Source organism: Ailuropoda melanoleuca, chromosome 6 (genome assembly GCF_002007445.2).
Source record: "Ailuropoda melanoleuca isolate Jingjing chromosome 6, ASM200744v2, whole genome shotgun sequence".
Lineage (NCBI taxonomy): Eukaryota > Metazoa > Chordata > Mammalia > Carnivora > Ursidae > Ailuropoda > Ailuropoda melanoleuca.
This window is the reverse complement of record NC_048223.1, coordinates 10,423,264-10,448,295: the sequence shown is the minus strand read 5'-3', so window position 1 is coordinate 10,448,295 and position 25,032 is coordinate 10,423,264. Positions and strand designations below refer to the sequence as shown.

Sequence of the window (25,032 nt, the reverse complement as noted above, 5' to 3'; positions counted from 1 at the left end):
CTGATTTCAAGGGCCAGCAGCCGGGCTCCCCGGTGTCTGGGACCCCCAGGCTTTGGAGCAAGTCTGCTCTGAAATCCTCCCCGCCCCGGGCCTTCGGGACCCCCATCTCACCTGTCACGTTGCAGGTGCATTTCCGGAAATACCGCCTCGCTGTCTGGTGCCCACCTCTCTGCTGTGGGCTTGCCTCAGCTCCCCCCCTCCCCACTCTCCAGCTCCAGGACTCACCCCACCCCAGTTCTCAGGTTTCATGGGTCAGGAAGAACCAAGCCTTAGGCAGTCTTGAAGTTTTGTATTTATTCTCGTGGGTTTTTGTATTGCGGTAAAATACACACAACTCCTAGCATGGTCGCCATTTTGAAGCGTACAGTTGCGTGGCGTTAATGACACGCACGCCGTTCTGCAGTCAAACACCGTCCGCGGACTTATTCCTCTCCAAGTGACGCGCACGCACTCAGCAGTAAGCCCCGCTCGCCTCCCCAGCCCCGGGCAGCCAGCATGCGCCGTCCGTCTCTCTGAGGCTGACGACTCTAAGTACTTCACAGACGCGGCCGCACACGGGACTCGTTCTCCTGCAGCAGGCTGGCTTCGCTTCGTGCAGCGTCTTCAAGGTACATCCAGCTTATAACATGCGGCAGCATTTATTCTTTTTTAAGACTGAATACTATTCCACCGTATGTATATACCACATCCAGCAATGGACACACGGGCTGTTTCCACTTTTCGGCTCTTGTGACTAATGCTGCTGTGCATATGAGTGGACAAAGATCTATTCTTAGATCTTACACCACGTTTTCAATGGTTTTGTCTTGGAGTTCCCGTGTACCAGTTTTTTTCTGTTAGGCTAGGGCTGGAAGGCTCCTGAGCTCTATGTTATCACCCCCCTCACTTTACACCTGAAAGAACTGGTGCAGGTGGAGAAGGGACTTGCCTGAGGTCGGACCTAGCTAGAGGCAGAGCCAGGCCTGGGGCCTCTTGGCTCCGCTGGGCACATCCCCCACTCTGTCCTGCTGCCTGCTGTTTTGAGCCAAGCCTTGGTCCTGCAGGGTGGGATATTGATCAGGTCCTCTGCCCACTTACAGTAAGGGCAGGTGTTTCTGGGCCTTCTCTCCTCCATGGTTCCCGGTCCTCCCTCTGCCCAACCAAGCTTGCATCTTCTTCCACCAACAGAGAACAGCAGTGGGCCCTGAATCTCCTTATACCTCTTCCCACTAGGGGTTCTTGGGCCCAGCTCTGCAGCCACTCTGTCCCCCTAGCTCCCCAGCAACAGCTAGGTCTTTGCAAAGAGTGAAAGCTCCAGCTCTTCTCCTGCACCCTCAGAAGCTGGGACGTTTCCACCCTGGCTTCTGCCCAAACCTCAGACACAAGTGCTGTTGTCTTCTCGGAGCAGCCTGGACCTGGCTTTTCCCTGAACACGAATCCGCATTCTTTCTGGGGAGGGGGAGGGAAGAAGAACATTGGAAGGGCAGCAAGAGCAAAAGGAACATTTCTTGAGTGTACTTTTCTGGCCTAGAGGCTTTAATTGGGAGGCCAGCTTCAGAGTAAGCACTTCTCCATGGCCCCCCAACTAAGAATGGGGTCCAGGCGGAGCTGGCCTATCCTTCCACCTTTCCAGCCATCCTCCTCTTTTCCTGCTGGCAGTGGTGTGGGGGGAGTTTCCCTTGTTTCCTTTATGAGGGAACATGGCCACGGGCCTCAGATTATGAAATCCAGCCCTGCGGGCCTTCGCCTGACCCTTTATCCTGGTTCCGTCAGCCATCACCGCTTGGATGCTTCCAGTAATGTGCAACTCACTGATCTCTGAGCTGCCTAGGGAGTGCTTCCTGGTACACTGAAGCCAGATCAACCTCCCAAACCCTCTCTCACTGTGGCTCCTTCCGCTTCATAGCAGTGGGAGCAGTTACTTCTGACCAGACTTTTCTGGAAGGGCAGAGCCTGTGCCCAGGGCTTTATAGGGATTGTCTTATTTCCTCCTAGTAACACTTCTGCGACATCGACATTAGTGTCTCCAGCTTCCAGGTGAGCATAGCTGGGCCTCCGCCAGTGTGCACTGGCACTGTGCTCCTAGTTGATAAGATGGTGAACTATGTCTGTGCCATTGGAAAATTGCTACTGCCGCTGTCCTGTGTCCCTGAGGGCCCTTACCCCTCCTGCTCCAGCTCCTGTGCCGCAGCCCTCTGATCAATCAAGGCCCTGGAAGGGAAGACCAAGATTCAGCGAGGGTAATAGCATGTCCAAGGTCACACAGCTGATTAGAGCCCCCTTCCTCTGACCCTGAAGCGAAGGATCTTTCTCTTGCTCTGTGCCAGCTTAGCCCCACCAGCCAGACTGGGAGCTGAGGGGCCCCCATCAGCCAGTGACCTAGAGTCAGCTCAGCAAGGCTGCGTGAGGATGGTGTGTGTGCAATGCGAGCCCCTCCCCCTTCAAAGTCACAGCACAGCCAAGAGTCAGTCCGGAGGTTTGCACCCCAAACCCCAGGTGGAGTTCCTCTCACATTGCTGACCGGTCCTAGACTCCTGCCGTTACTTTTGGGTTTTGCCCTGACTTCAGAACTTCATGTCGATTGCTCTTAGTCCTGTGACGGGTTTGGGCTGAGTGCACCAGCCAGGTTAATAAGTTTGAGATCTTACCCATCTGCCCATGCATAGCGTGATGCCACCTGCCCCAGGCTCCAGTGCAGCCAGTGCCAGCTTGTTGTCACCCTGCCCTACATGTGAGTTCTTATTGCCCTTGGGCACAGACAGCCTCTGGACTAAGACAGTGTGCCCTCTTTGGTGGGGCTTGTATCCCAAATGGGATGTACCCTCAGAGTTGTCGCAAAAAATAAAGGAAACAATAGAAATTATAAGCTCCTTGAGGGAGAGACTTGTCCTTTGCCCACCATCATATCTCCAATGCCAGCCTGGAGCTGGCATCTATTTATTGGGTGAGGGAGGGAATAAGGTACCTTATAAGGGGCTTGGCACATAGCAGACCTCAAAAGATGCCTACCGTTGCTGCGGTTGCTTGGATATGATTTATAGTACTAGTTATGGTGGTGGCATGGTGCTTTCAAGAACAGGCCTTATGACAGGTGCAGATGAGAGGCCACCAACCCATCTGCCTGCTTCTGGGGAGCTCCAGGAGGGAGGCGTGACCCCCGACTTGAAGCTACCACCTCTCCTCTCCAGCAATGTGTGGATTGGCCCCTGAGTTTTGTGTACATGGATGAGTTCACTAATTCATTCAACAAATACTTCTGGGTACCTGCCATGTGCCTTGCTCTCTTTTGGGCTCTGAGGATGCAGCATTTGACAAAGTCAAGTCCCTGCTCTCATGAAGCTTATGTTAGAATGGGAGGGACAGAACATAAACAAATACGTAATGTGTCAGGTGGTGATAAATGCTGTGAAGGAGAATAAGGCAAGGTAAAGCAAACAGACAGTGAGGAAGGGGTTGCTATCTTACGTAGGCTGGTCAAGAGAAGTGAAAACATACCCACACAAAAACTTGCACAAGAATGTCCAAAGCACTTGATAAGGTGATGTTGGAGCAAAGATTTGAAGGATGAAGCTGTACTTGTACCTAAAGGAAGAGAATCTCAGACAGAACATCAGGTGCAAAGGCCCTGAGGCAGGGGTGTGCTTGGCCTGTTTGGGGAATAGGTAGGAGGCCAGGGTGCAGAGCAAGTGAGGGCACTAATAGGAGAGGTCAGAGAGACAGCTGGGAGGTACTGATCTCACAGGCCATTGTAGAAAAATAAGAAGCCATTGGAGGGTTTTGAGCAGAGGAGGGACATAGTCTGACTGGTGTTTTAAAAGGAGTGGAGAATAGACCATAGAGGAACCAGGGCAGAATCAGGGAGAGCAGTTAAGAAGCCAGGCAGACTAGGGCACCGCTGAAGGAGATAGCTAGAAGGAGTTAGCTTCTCGATGTGTTTTGAAGGAGGAAACAAAAGGATTTGTGGATGGAGCATAGGCATGAGGTGGGGATAGAGGGTGAAGAATCTTTGGCCTGCACAACTGTTAGAATAGTTATACTTATCAACATTAGGAAGACTGGGGCGCCTGGGTGGCACAGCGGTTGGGCATCTGCCTTTGGCTCAGGGCGTGATCCCGGCGTTATGGGATCGAGCCCCACATCAGGCTCCTCTGCTATGAGCCTGCTTCTTCCTCTCCCACTCCCTCTGCTTGTGTTCCCTCTTTCGCTGGCTGTCTCTATCTCTGTCGAATAAATAAATAAAATCTTAAAAAAAAAACATTAGGAAGACTGGTGAAAAGCAAGTATGGGGAGGGAATCAAGACTTTAATTTTGGACATGTTAAATCTGAGATGCCTTTCTCACGTGCAAATAGAAGTCAGATAGGCAGCCGGATGTCAGAGTCTGGAGTAAGGGTAAGGGGAGATGTATAGGCTGGAGATGGACATTTGGGAGTGGACGTGAAAAGCCATGAGATGAGAGATGGCCAAAAAGCGAACGCGGATTAGAGAAGGGGTCCAGAGACTGAGTGTGGGAACCCACCTTCGTTTAGAGGGTAGGGAGATGAGAGGACAGAGCAGGACCAATCACTGCAGTAGGAGAGGAACTGAGAGACAGTGATATCCCAAGGCCACGTGAAGAAGTCTCTCCAACAATGAGGGAACCATCAACCACTTCCAGTGTCAGCAGGTGGCCCAGAGGGATGAGGACTGAGCCGCGTTCACTGGATTTAGTGACGCGGATGTGGTTGGTGACTTGACAAGACCAATCTTGATAGACTGATCAGCAGTGACAGTCTGATTATAGTGTGTTCAAGAGAGAGTGGAAGGGAGGAAGAGCAGGCAGTGAGAATGGACAAGTCAAGGGGTGTGGCTGTAAAGAGGAACAGAGAAGGGACCGCAGCTGGAAGGAGATGGGATGTCAAGGGGCAGGGTTTCTATTGTTAATTTTTTTTACTTCATTTTATTTTTTTAGGTGAGAGAAATTATAGTATGCTTACATACTGGTGGAAACAAACCAAAAGAGAAATGGATGATGCAAGAGAGGGAAGGGGCCACAGTAGTGCAGTGTCCTTGTCTGGGCAACAGAAGGTGGGACCCAGTGCCCGGCTGGAGGGCATGATCTTGGACAGAAGCAGGGCCAGGTCATCCCCCACAGCAAGAAGACAGGTGGAATGTGTGTTGCAGAGAAAAGAGGGGGGTCCTCATACAAGTGTTTTTAATTGAGATGTAACTCACGTGTGAAGTGTACAATCGGGTGTTTTTTAGTACATACACACAGTTGTGCACACACGACTGCTGATTGATTCACAAACCAACAATCACTTGGATCACCATGGATTCCTCAACATTTCCATCGTCTCCCCCTGGAAAGCTCACCCCATTAAAGCAGTCATTCCCCATTCTCCCCTCCCCTTCCCCAACCCCTGAAACCACTGATCTACTTTCTGTCCCTACGGATTCGTCTGTTTTGGACATTTCGTGTATATAAACAGTAGTGCACGGTAAGTGGCCTTTGAGACTGGCCTCTTCACTCTGTGGACTGTTTTTGAGGTGCATCGTGAAGCCTATACCAGAATTTCATTCCTTTTTATACGTGAGTGATATTCTGGTATACGGATGCACCGTGCTTGCTTTATCCACTCGTCTGCTAGTGGACATTTGGGTTGTTTCCACATTGGGCCTGCAGTGAATAATGCTGCTTTGGACATTCTTGTGCAAGTTTTTGTGTGGCTGTGTTTTCACTTCTCTTGGGTATGCCCCTGGGCATGGAACGGCTGGGTCAAATGGTAACTCCACGTTTCTCTTTTTGAGGAAACTCGAAACTGTTTTCTGCAGTGGCCGCGCCTGCCTCCCCCAGCAGTGTGTGAGGCTCCTGCTGTCTGGGAGGTGGGGTGATTTGGAAGCTTGTGGAATTTAGCTGGTGATCTCTGTTTCACACACTGAGCTGGGAGTGGAGGCTGGAGGAGAGGAGGCGGTGGGAAGCCATGGCCCCGGGAGTGGGAGAGGACTGGACGGTGATGTGTTCAGATATGTTGGGTGTTCTAAGGGCCCCAGAAGTCGGTGCTAAGACTTTAAAGGGAGCTAGGTGCAGAGCTGTGAGCTCTCTCCTCCCAGCTATGTGCGGCCGCCCAGGGGCAGGTGTGGAGTAGGTGGAGGGTTTGGGGTAAGCAGGTGGGGTTGGGGTCAGAAGCATCACCTCCACGCCTGTTTCTTCAGTCTGCAGACCTCAGATGTTCTGTCTTCACCCTCTCCATTTAGACCTGTGTCTCTTCACAGGCCTCGGTGACCCTGCTGGCACCTTGCTCAAAGACAGGCCAGTGCCAGGAGCAGAGCAAGGCTTGGCCCCAGGCAGCCTGGGGTTCCAATCTGCCTCTCCTGCTCTCTAGCAGTGTGAACCTGAGCAGGTTACCTGTAAAATGTCACCTCCCCCCACGCCCTGAGTGGTTGTGAGGAAGAAGTGGGCTTGGAGGCCAACGCTTTGTCTCTTTGCTCCTCTCTGTTGCCAGACCCTTCCCAGGCTATCCTCTCTCTCTCTGGATGTTCCTGGTGACCCAGCTGAGAACCCTTGCTGCCCTCTTTCCTCTTTTCTTCTCTCCCTTCCCCAAGAATGACATGTGTTTGAGAGTGGGGTGTTCCCAGCTCCTTGGAGAATTCCCCAAAGTCATGGACCGTCTCCCTGAAAGAATATTCACCCGCACATGTGATGTGTTCACCAAGTCAGGGAACCTAGGAACCTCATGAAAGTGTATTCCAAGGCCTCCTCGCCCCACCACCCCCCCAGCTGCGGGAGGGTGGCCTTGGGAGCAAGCATCCTCTGGGGCAAGTGGCCAGCACTTCTCCCCTGACGCCACCCTGAAGTCTGAGCTGAGGCTGGGGCCACTGCCAGAGGGAAGCTTCCCCATCACCAGGGAGCCAGCCACGTCTGCCCCAGGATTTAGCCCCCTCTCCCTTAGAGAGTCCCAGGTGGCCTGGCTTGCCACACCCTGCCAGTGCTATGGAGAGGAAAACAGCCCTTTTTCTGGAAACAGTGCATGGTCAATGGGTCTAGCCCTTCTGCCTGGCACTGAGCCCGCTCCATACACACTCTTACCCAGAAAGGGGAACACAAGAAAAATAGTCAAGTGCCCTCATCACTACCAATGCTCAACTAGATGGCATATTTTAAAGTCTTCTCCTAGAAAGAGCATAGGCTTCCCCACCTGATGCCCCTGTAAAATGGGCATGATCACTCCCACCTCCACCATGGGTCTGTGGATTACAGGAAGGTAGAAAACATGAGGCATGGTCCTTAGAGATATATTATCTCTAGAAATTGTCATCTGTATTGTTTCATATTCTAGAACCCTTACCTCACTATGAAGGGTGCATTACGAAGTGAAAAAGTCACTTTTTCGTGATTTCCCCTAAAGCTGGCAGGGGCTGGCATATTTTATGGTATGCACATGATTTGTCTAGTCATTCTGCAAGAATATTTTGAACCTCCCTTGGGTGCTGAAGCTTTTGAGAGACCCAGGGAAATGAAAGCCAGGCTCCCCTCCCATTCCCCCTGAGGAGCTCCAGCCCATGGTAGGGAGCTGAGCCAGGCCTAGAGGCACTGACTTGGAGAAACCCACAGAACTCACAGAACCCAGGACAAACTCAATAGGAAGGGTTCAAAGACAGAGGTCAGAGGCTGGGGCTTTCAGGAGAGGAGGCGGAGTGCAGCCGTGCTGGGGGCGAGGCTGGGGTGGCTGGTGAGAGGGCATTCTAGTTGGAGGTCATGGCTTGTGCAAAGGCTTGGAATTGAGACACAGCCCGGCTGGTTGTGGGTGGCCAGACCCACACCCTCTGGTTGAAGATAAAAGACTGAATGGGCAGGGACAGCTGTGCCTTGGGGAAGTTGGAGTGGCCTCCTTCCCAGTGTGTGGCCTTGCGCAGATCCCTGTAACTCCCTGGGCCTCAGTTTCCGCATTTGTTCTAGGCCATGAAGAGGATTCAGAGGGCGTGTGTGTATAAAACCCCAGCACGGTGCCTGCTGCCAGTAGGAACGTGGTGGGCAGGACTATTTTCAGCCAAAGAGCTCAGACTGTACCCTGGGCTGCCGCCAATGACCGAGCCCCAAGCCCATGCCAGGGTGTGCCTCCCTCTAGAAGCCCTGAGGAGGAGGAAGAGGAGGAAGAAACGAAGGAAGAGGAAGGGGGGGCGGGGGAAGGAGGAGGGCTCAGCCAGGACCCAGGCTGGTGCCCCCACATGCTGGCTGCCCGCCTGCTGGGGGCCTGGTGCCACGCCAGCCTGTGGGGCTGGGCTTCTGAAATCCGCAAGATCTAAGAGCAGCCTCGGGGTTTCCATTTGAACCCTCCTCAACTGCACTGCTGGCCCCATCAACCTCTGAGTGGGAAGACTGCGGCCGGGCAGACAAGTGCACAGCACTGACCCTCTCTGTCTCCAAAATCTGTCTCTCTCCTCCCTCCTTCCAGAGTCTGGCTGCCTCTGACTGCCGCTGCCTCTCTGTGTCTCTCTTCTGTGTTCGCTCTCTCTCTTTCTCGCACACACTCACACACACACTGGCACAACACCTCTTCTCCCACGGTGACTAATACTTTCTGTCTCCGGAGTCCTCCTACCTTCATGACATCAGGCACGGGAAATGCAGGCGGAATCATTTCTTAAAAGCGTAGCTGCCCGTTACCTTCAGCCTCCCTGGGAGGCAGAGCTACTGACAAGGGGCTTGTGCCCAGGCATTTCCAGGTGTATGTGTGTGGAGGGGAGGGATGAACCCCAAACCAGAAGAGGCCCAGTTCAGCCCCCACCATGTCTGCTTCTACGTTGCACCCATCCTGCTCGGGCTCCAAGGTTTAGAATTTCCACGGCGCCCTCCACTCTCCTCTGTCCCCTTGGCCTCAGTGTCTCCCCATTCACTGCTTCCTCGGCCTCTCAGGCACCCCTGCCTTCTCGCATGCCCTGGTTGCCTCTGCCCTGGCCCCTCCTCCACCTCTTCCCAGCCTCCCCCCCTCCAGGCCCCTCCCTCTCTGGCCGCCACACTCACCCTCCTCTGACAGCATCTCTTCCCTCTCTGAACCTTTAGTAGCTCCCTAGCACCCACTAAGCCCAAACATTTTAGTTCAGGATCCGAGAGCCCAGCTCTAGTCTCCCGGTCTCCTCTCTCCCGCCTGCTCCCCATCACAGACCTTTTATGCCAGCACACTGACCCCCTTACCCCCAAGTCTTTTCCTTCCCAGCTTCCAGGCCCTTGCTCATGCTGTTTCTCTGCCTGGAAGGCTTTCCCCAGACTCTATCTTTTTAATGTCAAATGTTGTTCTTTGAAGGGCAGGATAAATATCCCCTCTTGGCTAAAACCTTGCATTATCTCTCCAAGCTGAAGGGACCTTCCCGCCTGGCCTAGCCTTTCCCATAGTATGTATCACTTTTTGTTCTGTGGTGGTGTTTTTCTTTAAGTGCCAGCCCAGCTAGCCTCTAAGTACCTTGATAGCGAGATGTGGCTTATCCTTTAACCACATCAAGTACCAAGCAGAGCAGTGGGCACTGAGGAGGTTCTCAGAAGGCTGGCAGGTGTATGACTGAATGCACCTGTTTGGGTCCACACACAGGCTGCTCCTGTCTCCGAAAGGTGGGGTGGGCCTGGCTGTTACCCCACAACCATATGCCACCCCTGTCCAGTTTGTTATTATAGGAGTATGCTTAGGCTGTTACAATGAGCTGGAAAGTTCCTTTATTTTCCAGGCTCTGGAGCAGTTTGTAGATAATAAAAAGAGGTTCGTGCCATTCATGGGAGAGATTTGTCTTTTCAATTTCATGGATAATTATTGGCCTATTCAGGTTTTATATATTTTCTTGAGCCAATTTTGTTTATATTTTCTTGAAATGTCCATTTCATCAAGAATTGAAAATTTTTTTTGCTATGAAACTGCATATAGTTTTCTCTCAGAATTAAATATATGTCTAGACCCATAGTCATAGGCCTTTCCTCATTCCAAAGGCTTATTCGTCTTTTTTCTCTTTTGTCACTGGTAAGAATTACTAAAGGCCTTTTTTTTTTTTTTTAGATTGGCCCTTTCAAAGAGTCAGCTTCTGATTTTTAGATATCTACCACTTTTTCTTCCCTCTCATTTTCTCAATTTCTACTTTCATTGACGAGTTCTTCTTTCTTTGGTTTTATTTTTCCTTTCCTAGTCCCGTGATTTAAATGCCTTGTTAATTTTCAGTCTCTCTCGTTTTTGGAAGTGCATTTAAAGCTGTAATTTTCCTCTGAGTACCTCCTTGGCCTCAAACCAGAGGCTTTATTATTGTTCATTGTCTTTAAGTTCTAAGTTGTTTGTAATTTCTGCTTTGCTTTTCTCTTTAACTAGAGCATTATAGAGCAGTATAGCTTTTTAAACTTCCAAGTGGATAATTTCTTTTATACTCATGTTGCTGTTAATTTCTGATTTTTTTGCATATAAGCAAAACATAGCCCATATGACATCTGCTTTCCGGAATTTNGAGCATTATAGAGCAGTATAGCTTTTCAAACTTTCAAGTGGATAATTTCTTTTATACTCACGTTGCTGTTAATTTCTGATTTTTTTGCATATAAGCAAAACATAGCCCATATGACATCTGCTTTCCGGAATTTGTTGAAATTTTTATTTATGACCTAATACGTGGCCAATTTTTGTGACGATTTCATGTGTGTTTGAAAATGCTTATTTACTGTTTGAGTGTAAAGTTTGTTCTCTCAGATTAAGTTTTTTTTTTCTTTTTTTAAGTTTACTTAAGTAATCTCTACATCCAACATGGGGCTCAAACTCACAACCCTGAGATAAGAGTCACATGCTCTACCAACTGAGCCAGCCAGGCACCCCTCTCAGATTAAGTTTTTAAATTGCATTTTTTAGATCATTACTTTTCGGGGGGCTAATTGTTCTGTCTCTCTCTAAGAGAAACCTGTTCAAGTTCTCACATAATGATTATGGGATTTGTCTATACCTACTATGTTTAAAAATCAGATTTTTAGGGGCGCCTGGGTGGCGCAGTCGTTAAGCGTCTGCCTTTGGCTCAGGGCGTTATCCTGGAGTCCTGGGATCGAGCCCCACATCAGGCTCCTCCACTAGGAGCCTGCTTCTTCCTCTCCCACTCCCCATGCTTGTGCTCCCTCTCTCGCTGGCTGTCTCTCTCTGCCAAATAAATAAATAAAATCTTTAAAAAAAATCAGGTTTTTATAAGTGTGTATTTTAGGCAACATTCTTATGTGCTTATGATTCATGATTTGGCACTTGATGCTTGTACTTCTTCCTTTATAAATACACTGGTTTGTCCTGTTCAATGCGTTGGCCTTGAATCCTATTTTGTGGATGCATGTGGCTAGCATATCCTTTTTTATCCTTTCACTTTTCATTCTTTCTGTGTCATTTTGTTTTTTATGTGTCCTTTGTAGTGACAGACAAAAGGATTTTGTATTGGGTGTCTGCTTTAATGGGTGGATTTAACCCATTTGCATTTACTGTTGTTAGTCATAGTTAGATTTACATCTGCCATCTTCCATGCCTCCTTTTTTAGCCTTCTTATTTTTGTGTAGTTTGTTTTTGCCTTTTGTTGAATTGGTCCCATTTACTTTGTTCTGTTTTTTCCCCCTCTGATGACTAGGAACTTCTGAGTATTATTTCTAGTAGTTATTCTATATACATTCATGTGTTTGTGTGTGTATAATTACATTTTTTCTATCAACATCTGGATGTAATTATTATCTTTAGCCCCTTCCCAAACAAGGCAAGAAATTTAGTAGTAACTTACATTTCCCCAGCCCCTTTCCTCACATATGGATATCATAGATTTTAGCTCTAAACTGCCATTCATTTTCTTCAAATTGTGTAAAGACATTTATTTAAACTTAACTCTTATGTTTGGCTGTGTTCTTTGTTTAGCATTGTTTATAATACCACTCATCTTTTTCTTTCATGGATCTATTTTGCACTCTGTTGAAGTATTTCCTCCAAGAATTCTTTTAGAAAGCATGGATAATATTATTTTTAAGGCAATCAATGTGTGAAATAACAATTTTTCCTTTTCAGAGGGTCCATTTTGATTTTTAGCTCCCTATTGAATTGAGTTTCTTAAATTCTGAATGATCATATTTTCACATATCCTAGATCTCTAGTGTTTGTTTTAGGCAATACACACCTTCAAAATCTGTGAATACATTAATTACATATCACCTGAATGTCTTCTGCTGTTCTCTTCACCGTCCCATCCCTTCAGCCAAATCTGGGACATTTTCATCTGTTTTGCTGGTGGAATTTACTTAGTTGCGCTTGGTCCTTACCCAGCGTTGACGCCAACTTCCGCCAGTTACCTTGAGCTGCCTATATTGTTCTTCACAGTATGTACTTGTCTCCACCAGAAATTATATTACCCATTCATTTGTTTGCCAACTCCCTACTAGATTATGAGGCCCTGGAGAACAAGGATTTTGCCTCATTCACCCTGGATCTATAGTGCCTAGAACACTGCCTGGCCCGTAGTGGACTCTCACGTATTTCTTCAGTGAATGAATGAATGAATAAAATTGGGTAGACTGCACATTCATTTATTCACTCAGCTACTATTTGAGTTCTCTTTGTGCCAGGTTCCAAGCAGACCAGGCCCCTGCCTCTGGAGCTGATGGTCCAACTGGGGACCTAGTAAATGGGCAGGAAGAACAGTGTGGCATGAAAGGTCTGTACAGGGCTGGGGATAGTTCCCACAAGCTCAGGCAGCAGAATGCAGTGAGTCAGAGTCAGCTGGTCAAGGCAAGGGGAGCAGGAGAGGAGGGGTGGCTAGGGGATGCCCTAGAGGTAGAGAGAGCACCCCAGGTGAGGAGAACAAGTTCGCACCAGACCCTCCTATTGGGCTTCTTTATGTCAGGCACTGCTCCAAGGGTCTTAGTATTTTAACTTAAAACAACCCTTAGGATCCCCATTCGTGGAAACAAGGGCACGGAGAGGTGAGCTTGCCCAGGATCATACTCTAGGAATGAAGAACCAGACTCAGCCCAGAATCGGCTCCAAAATCTATAGCCATCTGCTCCACTGCCTCCAGGGATAAGAAGATGGGTCTGTCAGAGAGCAGAGTGAGCTAGGAAATGGGGAAGGCTGGATGGGGAGCAGGGGTTTGCAGGATGCTGAGGGCTTCAGCAGGGCCTAGGGGGTCAAGCCTGTGCCTCTCAAAGGAGATTCCCCAGCAGTGGCTGTGACCACTCTGAAACAGCCTGGGGAGGGGGAGGATTTTATCCCAGCAGGAAGGAAGCTGAGGGGAGCGACCTCAGGAGTCCATGGCATGGAGGGAGGGAGAGGGGGATGGGTCGGTTGGGAAGAAAGCCTTTGCTGAAATGGTCCCCCCTCCTTCTCTCCAGCCATTCTTGCTTCCTACCCCTGCTCTCCTTCCCACCACCCCAGTGGCAGCCCCATCCGAGAGCCAAGTGATCCTGGCTCTGAGGCCTCTCCTTCCCCGTGGCCTGCCTTTTTTCTGTCCACGCAGGGACTGAGGACCCTACCTGACCAGGCTTGGTTTTCAGGGCTTCCCCAATGCATGTCCTGGGGCTCTCCTCCCAAGGCGGCTGCAAGGTGGAGGCATTGTTTCCATCTTATAAAAGCAGAAAGGGGAAAGGGGGCTCAGAGGGCCCGGTAACTTCCCCAGGAACCAGTTTGTAAGGACTGCGGCAGGGATCCAAGCCCAGGTGTGGGGACCCCAGAGAGATTTTGTAGCAGAGCTGATCACTGGCTTTATGAGGCTTTTCTGTAGACGGACAGTTGAGTCCCAGGGAGCAAGTAGGTTGGAATTGGCAGGTCCACAGATAAGCCTGTTAGGGCCTCACACTTGGAGGTGCCTGAGGCCCTGCTGAGTCCCTTACACCTCAGCCCTGGAAGGTCGTGCAGCCTCTCACGGGGCCAGCTTGGCTGGAGCCACCCTGGAGAGAGCAGCAGCGGCATGGGGGTCTGCAGGCCATGGGAGCTTCACAGTGGGTGGTGACAGCTCCTGAGTGGTCTCATCCCACCCCAGTTCTGGACACGGCCGGGCAGGAGGAGTTCAGCGCCATGCGGGAGCAGTACATGCGCACGGGGGATGGCTTTCTCATCGTCTACTCGGTCACGGACAAGGCCAGCTTCGAGCACGTGGACCGCTTCCACCAGCTCATCCTGCGCGTCAAGGACAGGTAAGGGCAGCCGGTCCAGAACTTCGCAGCTCCTGGCTCAGAGTGGCCTCTGTCTGTCTGTCTCTCAGAGTCTCAGGCGAAAGCTGAAACACAGAGGGGCAGAGCTGAATTCACGCATTGGTCCCCCGACTCCTACCCCAGTTCTTTCCACAGGACCAAACTGCTTCCAGGGCCTTAAGTCAGCCCCCTCCCATCTCTCCTAAACAGTGCCCCCTCGTGGCCCCGATTTAACCAAATGTTACCACGTTTGAAGAAAAAGTGAATTTCCTCTCCAGTATGCCTTGTAGGTGGTTACATCACATTTGACTGTGAGATTTATAAGCCCCTAATTAAAGGCTCATTTTTTGCTTAGCATTATATGGAGTAATTAAATAATTTGTAGTTTCTTTTAAGCTTAACTGGCCTTTTCAGTAAATTGGCTCTTAAAGAGACAACATAGGAGAGTAAAAGGACAAACTAATAGGAAAGCAGCAAGCTTTGAACAAATCTCAGTAAATTCAGAAAAATCTAGTTAACACCTGTTCTAACGGCAAAGTGTTAATAATTTACCAGGTAAAAGGGATACACACTCGCACACACTCACATATACACGTACAACTCCAAGTTAACGTAAGTTAAGGCCCTGGCTATAAGAATTTCAAAAGAGAAAACGTAAATGACTCCGAAGTAGGAAAATATTCAACCTTTTGGCTAACCAAAGTGCAAGGGGAAATAATAAAGTATTATTTTCCACCTGTTAAATTATGAGTTTTTTAAATGAAAATGCCCGATGATGTTAAAGATGCTATAAGACTGGCATTTCTTTCACCTTTAGACAGCGATGTGGCCACATGTGTCGGTGGGAATCTTTAAGGCACATGTGCCTTGTGAGCTCACCCTTCCTCTCCTGGGAGCCATCTCAAGTTTGCAGCTGCCATTTACTGAGTGCCAGCTGTATACCAGACGCTGGCTCCGGGGCTCTTCCCGAGCTCTCGCTGACGGTGGCAGGAGCTCTGCATAGTTGGTGCATTGGGGTGACCAGGAGATGGGAGGGAGCGGTCTGGGAGGCCAGCCACCTCCCAGCAGCCCCTTGGGAGCCCTCTGATGGTGCTGAGCCAGGGATTTCCTGGGGAGACCCCTTTGCTCTCCCTGCAGTAAGCCTAAGCCTCCAAACCAAGACAGCCAGCAGTCCCAAGGCCCCCTTCCCCTGCCTAGAGATATGGAGGGAAGGGACTCATGAGTCAGCCCCAGGCTCACTGGGGAGGAAGTGTGGGCCACATTATGCCTGAGGTGTGGCTGTGTTGCCTTCAGCAGGTGTGGAGGCAGTGAAATTTCATGAGCTGCTATTCCTTTATTCCCCAGAGAGTCGTTTCCAATGATCCTCGTGGCCAACAAGGTCGATCTGATGCATTTGAGGAAAATCACCAGGGAGCAAGGAAAAGAAATGGCGACCAAACACAATGTAGGTGGCATGTGCACATGCGTGTGTGTGCACGTGTGTGTATGTGTGTGTGTGTGCTGGGCAGTCAGGGATGTATAGAAGTCCTTGCCCATCACTCCTGAGGGACCTCGGGCCTCCTGGGTAGGGGGTTCGATTCCGCAGAGAGGCCTACAGAGCGTATGTGATGAGGGCTATATTGTGAAACAAACCAGCAGACCCGAGAGAAAGCACCCTCTTATCAGTCATGAGGCGCTCTGATGTGGGGACCAGGTCCCTTCACCGTGGCCTGCGAGCTGTGGCGTTCAGGCCACCTCCTGGCCCCCAACACAGCAGATTCATCGCTGGGATGTGTAGAGGGCTGGCGTCTGTCCCGTTCTTTGAGCCAGCCACCTGATTATGCTCAGAATCATCGGACCAGCTGCAGTTCACCAAGCCCTGTTCTATGCTAGGCATTATGCCAAGGAGCACTCACTCCTTACCCCCACATGCCCATCTTACAGTTGGTCAGACTGAGGTTTGCGCAGGCCACACAGTGGATATCAGCAGACATCTTTGTTTTCTTTTTTCCAGTTCATTGTGATGCCCCTTTGCCCTCTGAATGTGCTGGGTGGGGTCACGGGGCTTCTTTTCACCCCTCCCCCATGCAGACACAGCCCAGGCCCCTGGCCTCATTGGTCAGTTATGTAGAAGTCCACTCTGCCTGCTGGGAGGTCTGCTGCAAGGCTGCCCCTTCCCTCTGCCCGGTGGGCCCAGCTCTGTGAGTAGAGGAAGGGGACTCACTGCAAGTTACTTCTGCTTGTCTCTGCCTCCTACGTTCATTCACCTGTTCATTTAACTGTCCTAGGCCCTGGGAAATAAAACTCCTGGCTTTATGGTGCTTGCTTCTAATGACAAGAGACAGATAATAAACAAAGCAAATTACAGTGTGACATGTGCTACGGAGAAAAGGACATCAGGGAAGGGGGTCAGGGGTGTGAGGTGGAGGAGGGTGCTTTTCCAAACAGGGTGGTCAGGGAAAGCCTTGCCGGGGAGGGTGTATTTCAGCAAGGACTTGCAGGAGCTGAGGGGTAAGCCCTGCACATCTTGGGGGAAAGAATGTTCCAGCTGAGGGAATCATTCGTTCAAAGGCCCAAAGGCAGGAGTTTGGGGATCAGCAAGGAGGCCAGCGGGAGTGGGAGGGGTGGGTAGCCGGAGGCCAGGTCAGAGAAGGCTTTAAGGCTTTATGGCTTTTACTCAGGGGGAGAGGGGGAACCACTGGGGGGCTACGAGTGAGGAGTGATGACGAGGTCTGGCTTACGGCTGAACAGCTTCTCTCTGGTGGACATGTTGAGAAGGGTCCATGGGGGCCAGTTGTGGGAGCAGGGAAACCAGTTAGCGGCTGCCACAATAAGCCAGATGCAGGTCAGCACGGCCCAGGGTGGTGCTGGTGAAGCTGGCAAGGCGGTGGTTGGATTCTGGACGTGTTTCTAAGAAAGCCGACAGGATATGTGCACAGATTGAATGTGGGGTGAGAGAGAAAGAAGGTATGGTGGGTGATGGTGGTTTGGGCAACTTTTTGAAGACCAGAGTGTCGGTAACTGAGCAGGAGACGGTAGGAGTAAGTGTACGCGAGACAGGAGCCTGGTTGCAGATCTGCGCAGTTTGAGGAGCTGAGTAGATAATCAGATGGAAATGCCAGACAGCAGTCAGATACAGCATCTGGGTAAGTACTGGCCATCGGCAGCATGTAGATGGCTTTTGAAGCCATAAACGCCAGGGGAGCGGGCGTAGATAGGACAGGGGTCCCAGGACTGAGGCAGGACACTTCACCTAGGGATGCGGGGAGGTGAGGAGGAAGCCACAAAAGGGCCTGAGCTGTGGGTGACGCGTGAGAGCCAGAGCGGGGCATCGTGGGAGCCAAGTAAAGAACATGCCTCAAGGAGGAGGGAGTGACCCACCAGGCCAGTGCTGCCCCACAGTCTCCAGAGGAGAGCTGGAGACTCACCGCTGGGTTCTGAACAGAGACAGGCCTGAGGAGCCGGCTCCGGTTCCTGGTCTCAGGCCCCCCCGAGGGCACTCACAGACACCCCTGCACCTCGGGCCTCCCAAGCAGCGGGGTGGGGGGTGCAGAGCGGAGGCTGCCGGGCAGCAAATGCCACTACCTCATTTATCATTTGACCAAGCGACTCTGTGAGCTACTATCGACAACATGCTATTTTAGATCTCATACGGCAAGTTCCTCTTTAGCTGCCAAGGCGGGCGCCCCACCCGGCGCCGGAAGGTGGCATTTCCTAGCCCTGTGGTGGAGTCAGACAGTGCTACCATTTAGTGCAGCGTTCCCTTTAGTTTAAGCTCCTTGCTGCTGAAACCCTAGAATTCCAAGTACCCAGATAATGCACCCCAGCCTTTCTTCAGTGGTAGAGGCAAGACCCCCAGAAAGAAGGCGGAGGGTGCCAGAGGACCTGGGGGGCACTACAACTCTGTACTTCTGAGTGGTGGGTGGGACGGCAGGCACTGGAGGTCTGAGGCCCCCGGAACCGTGCACCTGCTGAGCCAGCAGGGTCACAGCATGTGAAGGGGCTCCAGGTGGGTCCTAGCCCCCGCTACATGCACCTTACTGCCCCCCACTCCCTGGGTGTGCAAAAGGAAGCACGTCGCCCCGGCCTCACAGGGTATCACAGGACTCTGGCTTCTAGGCTCTAGCAGGAGCGCCCCCCGTGCCTGGCAGGGGCCCTGAAGCTGACCTCGCACACCTCGCTGTCCACGGGTGGCCAGGCAGGAAGTGGAACCTGAACCTGCTTCAAACCTTGATTCTCTGCCCTGCGGTGTGGCTTTGGGCCAGTACGTCAGCGCTCTGAGCTCACAGTCTCCCCTCTGCACAGTGGGGATACTTGCTTACCTCCAAGGATGAAGGTGGGAGATAAGTGAGCTCAGAGATGTTGTGACCTGGCAGGCGAAAGGGCCCAGAGGTATCTCAGGCCAGCGACCTACAGTGGAGGGCAGTTTTGTTTCAGTGTTATCAGAGGCGCAACGATGGGTTGGATGACCATTTCAAAAGTCTGAGCCATGCTTCGTGCACTCTGCCCTTTGCGTCCGGGCCAACTACGAGACCTCCGCCTGAAGCCACAGCAACATGTGAAGATACTTCAGGATGTGTTCGGGGCAGTCGTTTACAACATCCTCCTGTAAAATAACAGCTCACCCTGTCACACACACACACACACACACCCCGCCACCATGCGTTTGAACTGCTGATCATTTTTATTTTATTCACTGGGCTTTTCTTTTTTGAAAGTGTTATAATGAAATGCCTTAATTTTGTAACCAGGAAAAAGTTATGAAATATACCAGAGTTCTTCAGAGTTCTCCCTCTCTGGCCTGGGGAAGCCTGTGTGTTTTGCACAAAGCCCGCACTCTCTCCACTCAACGGGGAGTGGGCACAAGCCCTTCCCGCCTGTTGTGGGGTCCCTGATACAGGAGAAGAGGTGGGCTCAGGACCACGTCCTGATCTCATGCAACCTGTGCTCTCCTCCCTGTGCCAGCCTGAGACTTGGGGTGGACACGGCCCTCAACACCTATTCTGTGGGGCCAGCTCGGCCACATCTGCCAGTGTGCTACTGTCTTTCAGCCGGTGATGATTCCTCACTATCAAACGTGCAGACACAAGCCTTCCATAAACACGGCCGAGCTCCTGGACTCGTGGATGCAGACCAAACAAGAGCTGAGCTCGGGAAGCTTATTGGGGGCGAGGAGGCACAGACCGGCTAGGGGTCACCAAGGTGCAGTCTCCTGCCCGTGGCCTGGCCTCGCCTCAGCCTCTCTCGCCAGAGTCCCCTCTGGAGGGCCCAGGAAGAGGCAGAAGTCCCCTCATGGTGGAAAAATAGGCCTCAGAAAGAAAAAAGAATAGCGTCAGACCCTATTTTAGTTTGATAAATGAAACAGTCTTTAGACTTCAAGTATATAAAAAGATCATTTTTTCCCTATTTTTAGGGGGGTTATTAAAGATCTCTCTGACTAGAGAACAAGCGGGAATTAGAAAAGCTGTCAATAAAATTTTCCACCCTTAAGGAGCAAGACACCAGGAAGGGGCTTGAGGTTGTTGGTGCTGGGGTTCTGTGGGGGTCTCTGAAGGCAGGTGGTTCCTGGGGACCTCAGAATTTGCAGTTTTAGGGAACAGGGCTTTGTGGACCCCAATGCTACTTTTACCAAGTTGAGCTTTGCCTTCCAGATTCCGTACATAGAAACCAGTGCCAAGGACCCACCTCTCAACGTCGACAAAGCCTTCCATGACCTGGTTAGGGTAATTAGGTGAGCACTGTGCGCTTCCCCAGAAGTAGGCCCTCTGCAGCAAAACGGGCTCCGGGAGGACTGGACGGACGCAGCTTCTCATTCCAAGGCCTGGGCTGTGCAATTCTGGGCCTGTTTGGGATTTCTTATCCCTCCGTCCGTTTCTTTTCCCCTCCCTTCCCACCTTCCTTTGCACATATCCCCTCACTCCTACTACCTGTGGGTGAAGCCCGAAGCATAAGCTAAAGGGAGGTGCCTTCCTGCCTGGGGTGCCAGCTCGCCCTCCTCCCCGGGCTCGCCTTGGCTCTGCAGCTCGGGCTCCCTCCACCTGCCTTTGGTGTTCTCCCGACACCACAGATGTCAACACCATAGGAAGTAGGTCCGTTTCCTCTTCTCCGCCCGGAGGTCAGAGCGCCCTGTGACAGTTCCCCTGAACCACCACCATTCTGACTGCTAAGCTCAAGTTTCTGAGACCTTGCACCCATGCCTGCTTTCCAGAGGGCGCACCCTGCCAGGCTCCAGGTGCGGTCAGAAATCCTGGTCAGTGGTCTCACGTGTGTTTCTTTATAGCGAGGCTGGGCCCTAATCACCTCATGCTGAAAGGGCTGCCACAGCCTCCTGGCTGCTCCCCTGTCACCCATCTGCCCATTTCCAGAGTCTGCAACATGTGGAACGGCCTAGACTGCCGTCCTCAAGTATCAGGCTCCTAGTGTGAGACTGTGTGCTGGTGAGCTCTTCAGCTGTCGGTTAGTTGCGAACTCATGGGCAGGGCTCTGACAGGGTGCTTTCTCCCTGCTGCTTCTCAGCGCCCCCAGGACACACACACACACACACACACACACACACACACACACACACACACCCCTTTCCTCATCATTCCCCAGTGTGCACTGTGATAGCGCAGCCCTCACTTTACGCTTTAGCTGGCAGCTCTGCACTCTTGGAAAGAGCTTCTTGGGGGCATTTTGCCTCCAGTTGGGATACATGGCCCTGCCAGGAGCTGGTGGTATCTTGGTTATGGACCTGTAGTTCCAGGCAGGTCTGAGACATAGGACTAGTTAACAGAAAACATGTGAAAAGCTTTTGGACTCAACTGACCTGTCATTTTATTTAAAATATGAAACATAAAAATAGAGGCCAGTAATGAATAACGCATAATGTAGTTCACAATTTAAATAATTGCAGCACAGGATCATGTCAGGAATTCTCACCGGTAGGGTGACAGGCTTTGCCCTGCCCTCCCTGCCTTCCCACTTTCTCTGCCCCAGAGACACTGTCCAGGCCAGGCTCTCCCCCAGTGTCCAGAACAGGCCTGTCGCCTGCACATCCGGGGGCCTGGGAGGAGAAGGGGCAGGGAGAAGCAAAGCCCATTCTGACTTTGTTTTTCTGCTTTTCACTGTCTCAAAAGGCAACAGATTCCAGAAAAGAGCCAGAAGAAGAAGAAGAAAACCAAATGGCGGGGAGACCGGGCCACTGGCACCCACAAACTGCAGTGCGTGATATTGTGACGGGCCTGCGGCCCTGGCCATGGTGACCGTGAACTGGCCGGCCCTCGGGACCCTCCACTGCCTAACCGCACTGAAAACCATTTCTAACCACGACCCTTGGCCCGAGGACCTGGCACGGGAAGGGAGAAAGGGAGGGTGGGCAGGGAGGAGCGAGGCTCCGGCTTTGCCAGAAGGGCACAGGCTTTCCCGTGTCTCACAAGAGACAGGGAAGCAACGCTAAACAGAAGCAACATCCAAGCCCCTCACATTGGTTCCACCCGGTTCCTCCCCATCTCTCGGTGGCTGTGTTGTTTCTTTGAAGTACACAGTTTTGGTGTGGTGTGGAATGTGTGTCCACGGACAGAGTACCGAACAAGCCATGATCCACCCCCCACCCTCCAGCCCCCAGCCCAAAGTGTCTGACCTTGGGGGGCTTTTGTAGATTTTTAAATTATTTTAGTGATTATTATTTTATTAAAGGGGTCTGTGCCCACTGACTGGCAGAGCTTCAGGTTCTCAGCAGGCCTCTCTGAGAACGCGTTTGGAATACTGTTGTTGTTTGTAACTGAGTTTTCCCAGCAGTGCCAAAACTCAGCTCAACATGCAAGTGGAGGGACCGAGAGCGTGGAAGTGAGTGGAGACGGTGGCCGGAGGCCTCAGGGGGCACACCCCACTCCCGGCCTCCAAACTGGACAGGAGAGAGATGTGGTCATCCAGAAGGTTTTACTGTGCCCGAGGGTGCAGGTGTTAGAAACGGAATTTTATTTTGCTGAGCGGAGAGGCTGGTGCGAGCATGTCCGTTTTCGGAGGGGTATTCATGGTCCTGGACATGTAAAAGTTAAGTCAGCTGATTGGCTTTGCAAAAGTGGCCGTTTGCATCCCAGACAGTGCGGATTGAGTTCTGTGCTCTGAGGGCTCTCCCGGGTCTGTCTCTTCCTGCTTTCCCACCGCCTGGGCTGCCTCGCGGCTCTCGGATACAAACAGACGTGGGCCTGTACATCTCAGCGCGTCCCAGTGAGCTAACGTGGACGCCATCCAGAAAGCTCTAGTTCATGCTGAATCTTAACCAAAAATGATCCAATACTAAAACAGCACCAAGACCTGAAGCCATTTTCCCTTGGAGCCCACCGACTACCACTTCTTAAAGCCCCGTAAGCGAGCAAACCCCGCTAAGCATTTGCAAACTTAGGATTCGCTTGCCTTTCGGCACACACTTTTCTTAGCTTTTTGGATCTTAACTGTAACATATAATTAAAGGAGAAAGAAAGGTTGGGGTGATGACATGACCCCCATACATCTGTTTCTATAAGGGGACACTCCCCCAACTTCCTGACGATGTCACTTCCCTCTCAGGTGCTGTTGGCATGATCCAAAGACTGGGTTTTCCCAGCCAGGGAGGGAGGAGGGGCAGCAGCAACTGCAGTGCCCCCCGCCCCCGACAGAAGGTCAGAAGATGAGGTAGCCTGGCTCGTGACCTCGTTTTCCATTTACAAATCAGGTCACTAGGCAAACTAGAGCATCCGTAGCAGGTGGCCTGGCTACTCTTTGGAGAAAGAAACCCTGAGAAAGTGAGCACCCCACTGGACATGGAGACACCTGGCATCTTCTCTGGTTTAGAAAGCATGCTGCATTCCTAACTCAGCAAGATCAGCAGCACCAGGGGCCCAGCCGAAGAGTGATTCTGTGTCAAATGAAATCATTGGGACTTTGATTAATTGGAAGATCAAACTTCTTTGTCTCAGTGGCCTTTTTTTCCCTTGACCCTGAAAGGAAAGATAACAAAGAACATTCCAGATCAGGCACTTCAGAGTGTCCCAAGATCCTATAATGTTAATGGGCATTTTAAACACAGGACAAGGCTCTTTCCGACCCTTCCGCTCCTCCGAGCCAAGTCCGTGGCAGCCCCGTGTGCAAAAGAGAGGAGGCAGCGGTGGCAGCAAGACAGGCGGGAAGACATGGATGGAGATGCTTTGCAGTGAAGGAGTGGTGGGGTGGGAAGGGAAGCCATGTACACGGGGCAGTGGCCACTGCTGGAAGCTTCTACTAGGCACGGATCACCACCAGCACGCCCCTGCCCCCTGCCGAGCCCGCAACTCCTTGGCAGCACTGAGTGGGGAGTCCTGTTGGAAGCAGATCGGCTGACCTAGAACGAAACCCTTAGCCATGAAGGTAACCAGACACACGGGTTCCATCTGTTTCTGGTTCCTCCCCCAACGGGGCAGTGCTTCTGCCCACCCCAGCCGCATCTTCCAGGGCACGTGTCTTGCAGTCAGCCCGTGGCTAAGCGGATAAACTGGTTAAGGAAAGGCCTGCTGCTGCTAAGTCGGGTCAGGCTTCATCTTCCATGACCTCGTGTTCCCCAGAGCTGAGACAGATAAATAACACTTTTCAAAGACAGTTCTTCATGTTTAAGGCACTGTGGGCCCTTGTAGCAGTGGGGGCTTCCAGATAGGTCAGAATGGAGCGTACCCTGGGGCATCCTCAGTACAAAAGCTTCTCCATGGTGACATGGCAGGGTCATTTGGAACACCAGTTGGTCATGCTACTCCATGACTGAGGAGTCCAATGGGACTTGCGTCTTTGGTGACATTTTGGTGTTTCCACTGGTTTTCCAGACCACCTTTACATCTTCTGGAATACACCCTTCCTGAAATCCCCTCACCCCATGCCTTTGCCACTGTGTGCTCTCCAATTTTCTCCTAAAATTGGACACCCCCAATTAGAGGGCTACTTTTCTACCCAACAGTTAATCTTAGCCATCTTGCCCACCCCTCCAGCCTGGGGCTCTGGCCACTGACTTCTCTTATACTTTGCCACACAGGGGTCACTTGGATGGTTCTTCTTAGAGACTTTGACTCCACCTTGGGTTGTTTGCTGTGGAGAGTGCCTGGTAGCCTAGGGTGGCCAATCTCACTTTGCCAGGAGACGTGACCCACTAACACATGGCAGCTCTGACCCAGAGACCCCTCAGATGTGTGATGGTAAATCTGGAGCCGCAGACAGATTCCCTCCATTAGCAGCCCATTGGGTTAGAAATTCCGTGTTGGGTTTACATAGAATGAAAGATACTTGACCTGTGGAGTGCCCGTGAGTGCACAGCTTCTGCTGCCCAGCGTGAAGAGATGGCCGTTGTTGTGAAACGGGAGTGATGCCTGAGGGTCTCGATGATGCTTGAGCCTTTTGTGTAACTTTTTATTAAGTCTTTGTGTATCTCAACTCATTAATAAAGAAAAGAAGAACACTTGGCCTATTCCCTTTATTCAGATGTTCCTGAAGTGTTGCCGAGAATGTTGTAGTTGTCCATGTTTGGCCCGGAACGCCTTACAGAGCAAACCCAAAGTAGGGAGGAGACCCCCGGTGGCCTAGGAGTGTTTCCTTCCTACCTGGAGTCAGAGGATGAGGGCAAGTGAGTGCAGTGATTGGAGACACAGCCTCTTGATGTCTGGCAGCCCTGGGTTTGAGTTCTGCCTTTACGTGCCTTTGAGCAAGTTCCCTGCTTCGGTCTCCAGCTGCCCTGCCTGAGAACGGGATAATAGTGTGCACTTCCTAAATAGACTGAGGACTGAAGCTAAGCTGTGGTGCAATCTCAGAAGTGGTGCTCTTAGTAGAGGACACTGGGCTGTCTGACATTGCTTTCCATGGAAAGAAACAGCCACCTGCCCCCATCCACAAGATCACAGTCTTTTGTGCAATGTGGTTTCATTTCTCTGTTAGTTGAACCTGGTGGGTACTTGG

At 51.3% G+C, this 25,032-nt stretch overlaps 1 protein-coding gene across 5 annotated transcripts in view; it reads left to right on the top strand.

Moving 5' to 3' along the window:
* The window catches only part of MRAS (muscle RAS oncogene homolog), a 52,990-nt gene extending 28,450 nt beyond the window's left edge, over nt 1–24,540 (top strand). For 3 of the 5 annotated variants that reach the window (XM_034661935.1, XM_034661936.1, XM_011230010.3), the window contains exons 3-7: nt 13,971–14,124; nt 15,466–15,565; nt 19,152–19,302; nt 19,752–19,831; nt 21,219–24,540. In XM_034661935.1, the coding sequence (XP_034517826.1) occupies nt 13,971–14,124; nt 15,466–15,565; nt 19,152–19,302; nt 19,752–19,813 (467 nt within the window). In that variant the 3' untranslated portion in view covers nt 19,814–19,831; nt 21,219–24,540. The other 2 variants (XM_034661937.1, XM_034661938.1) reach the window with 2 other exon arrangements.
* The last annotated feature ends 492 nt before the right edge of the window (nt 24,541–25,032 follow it).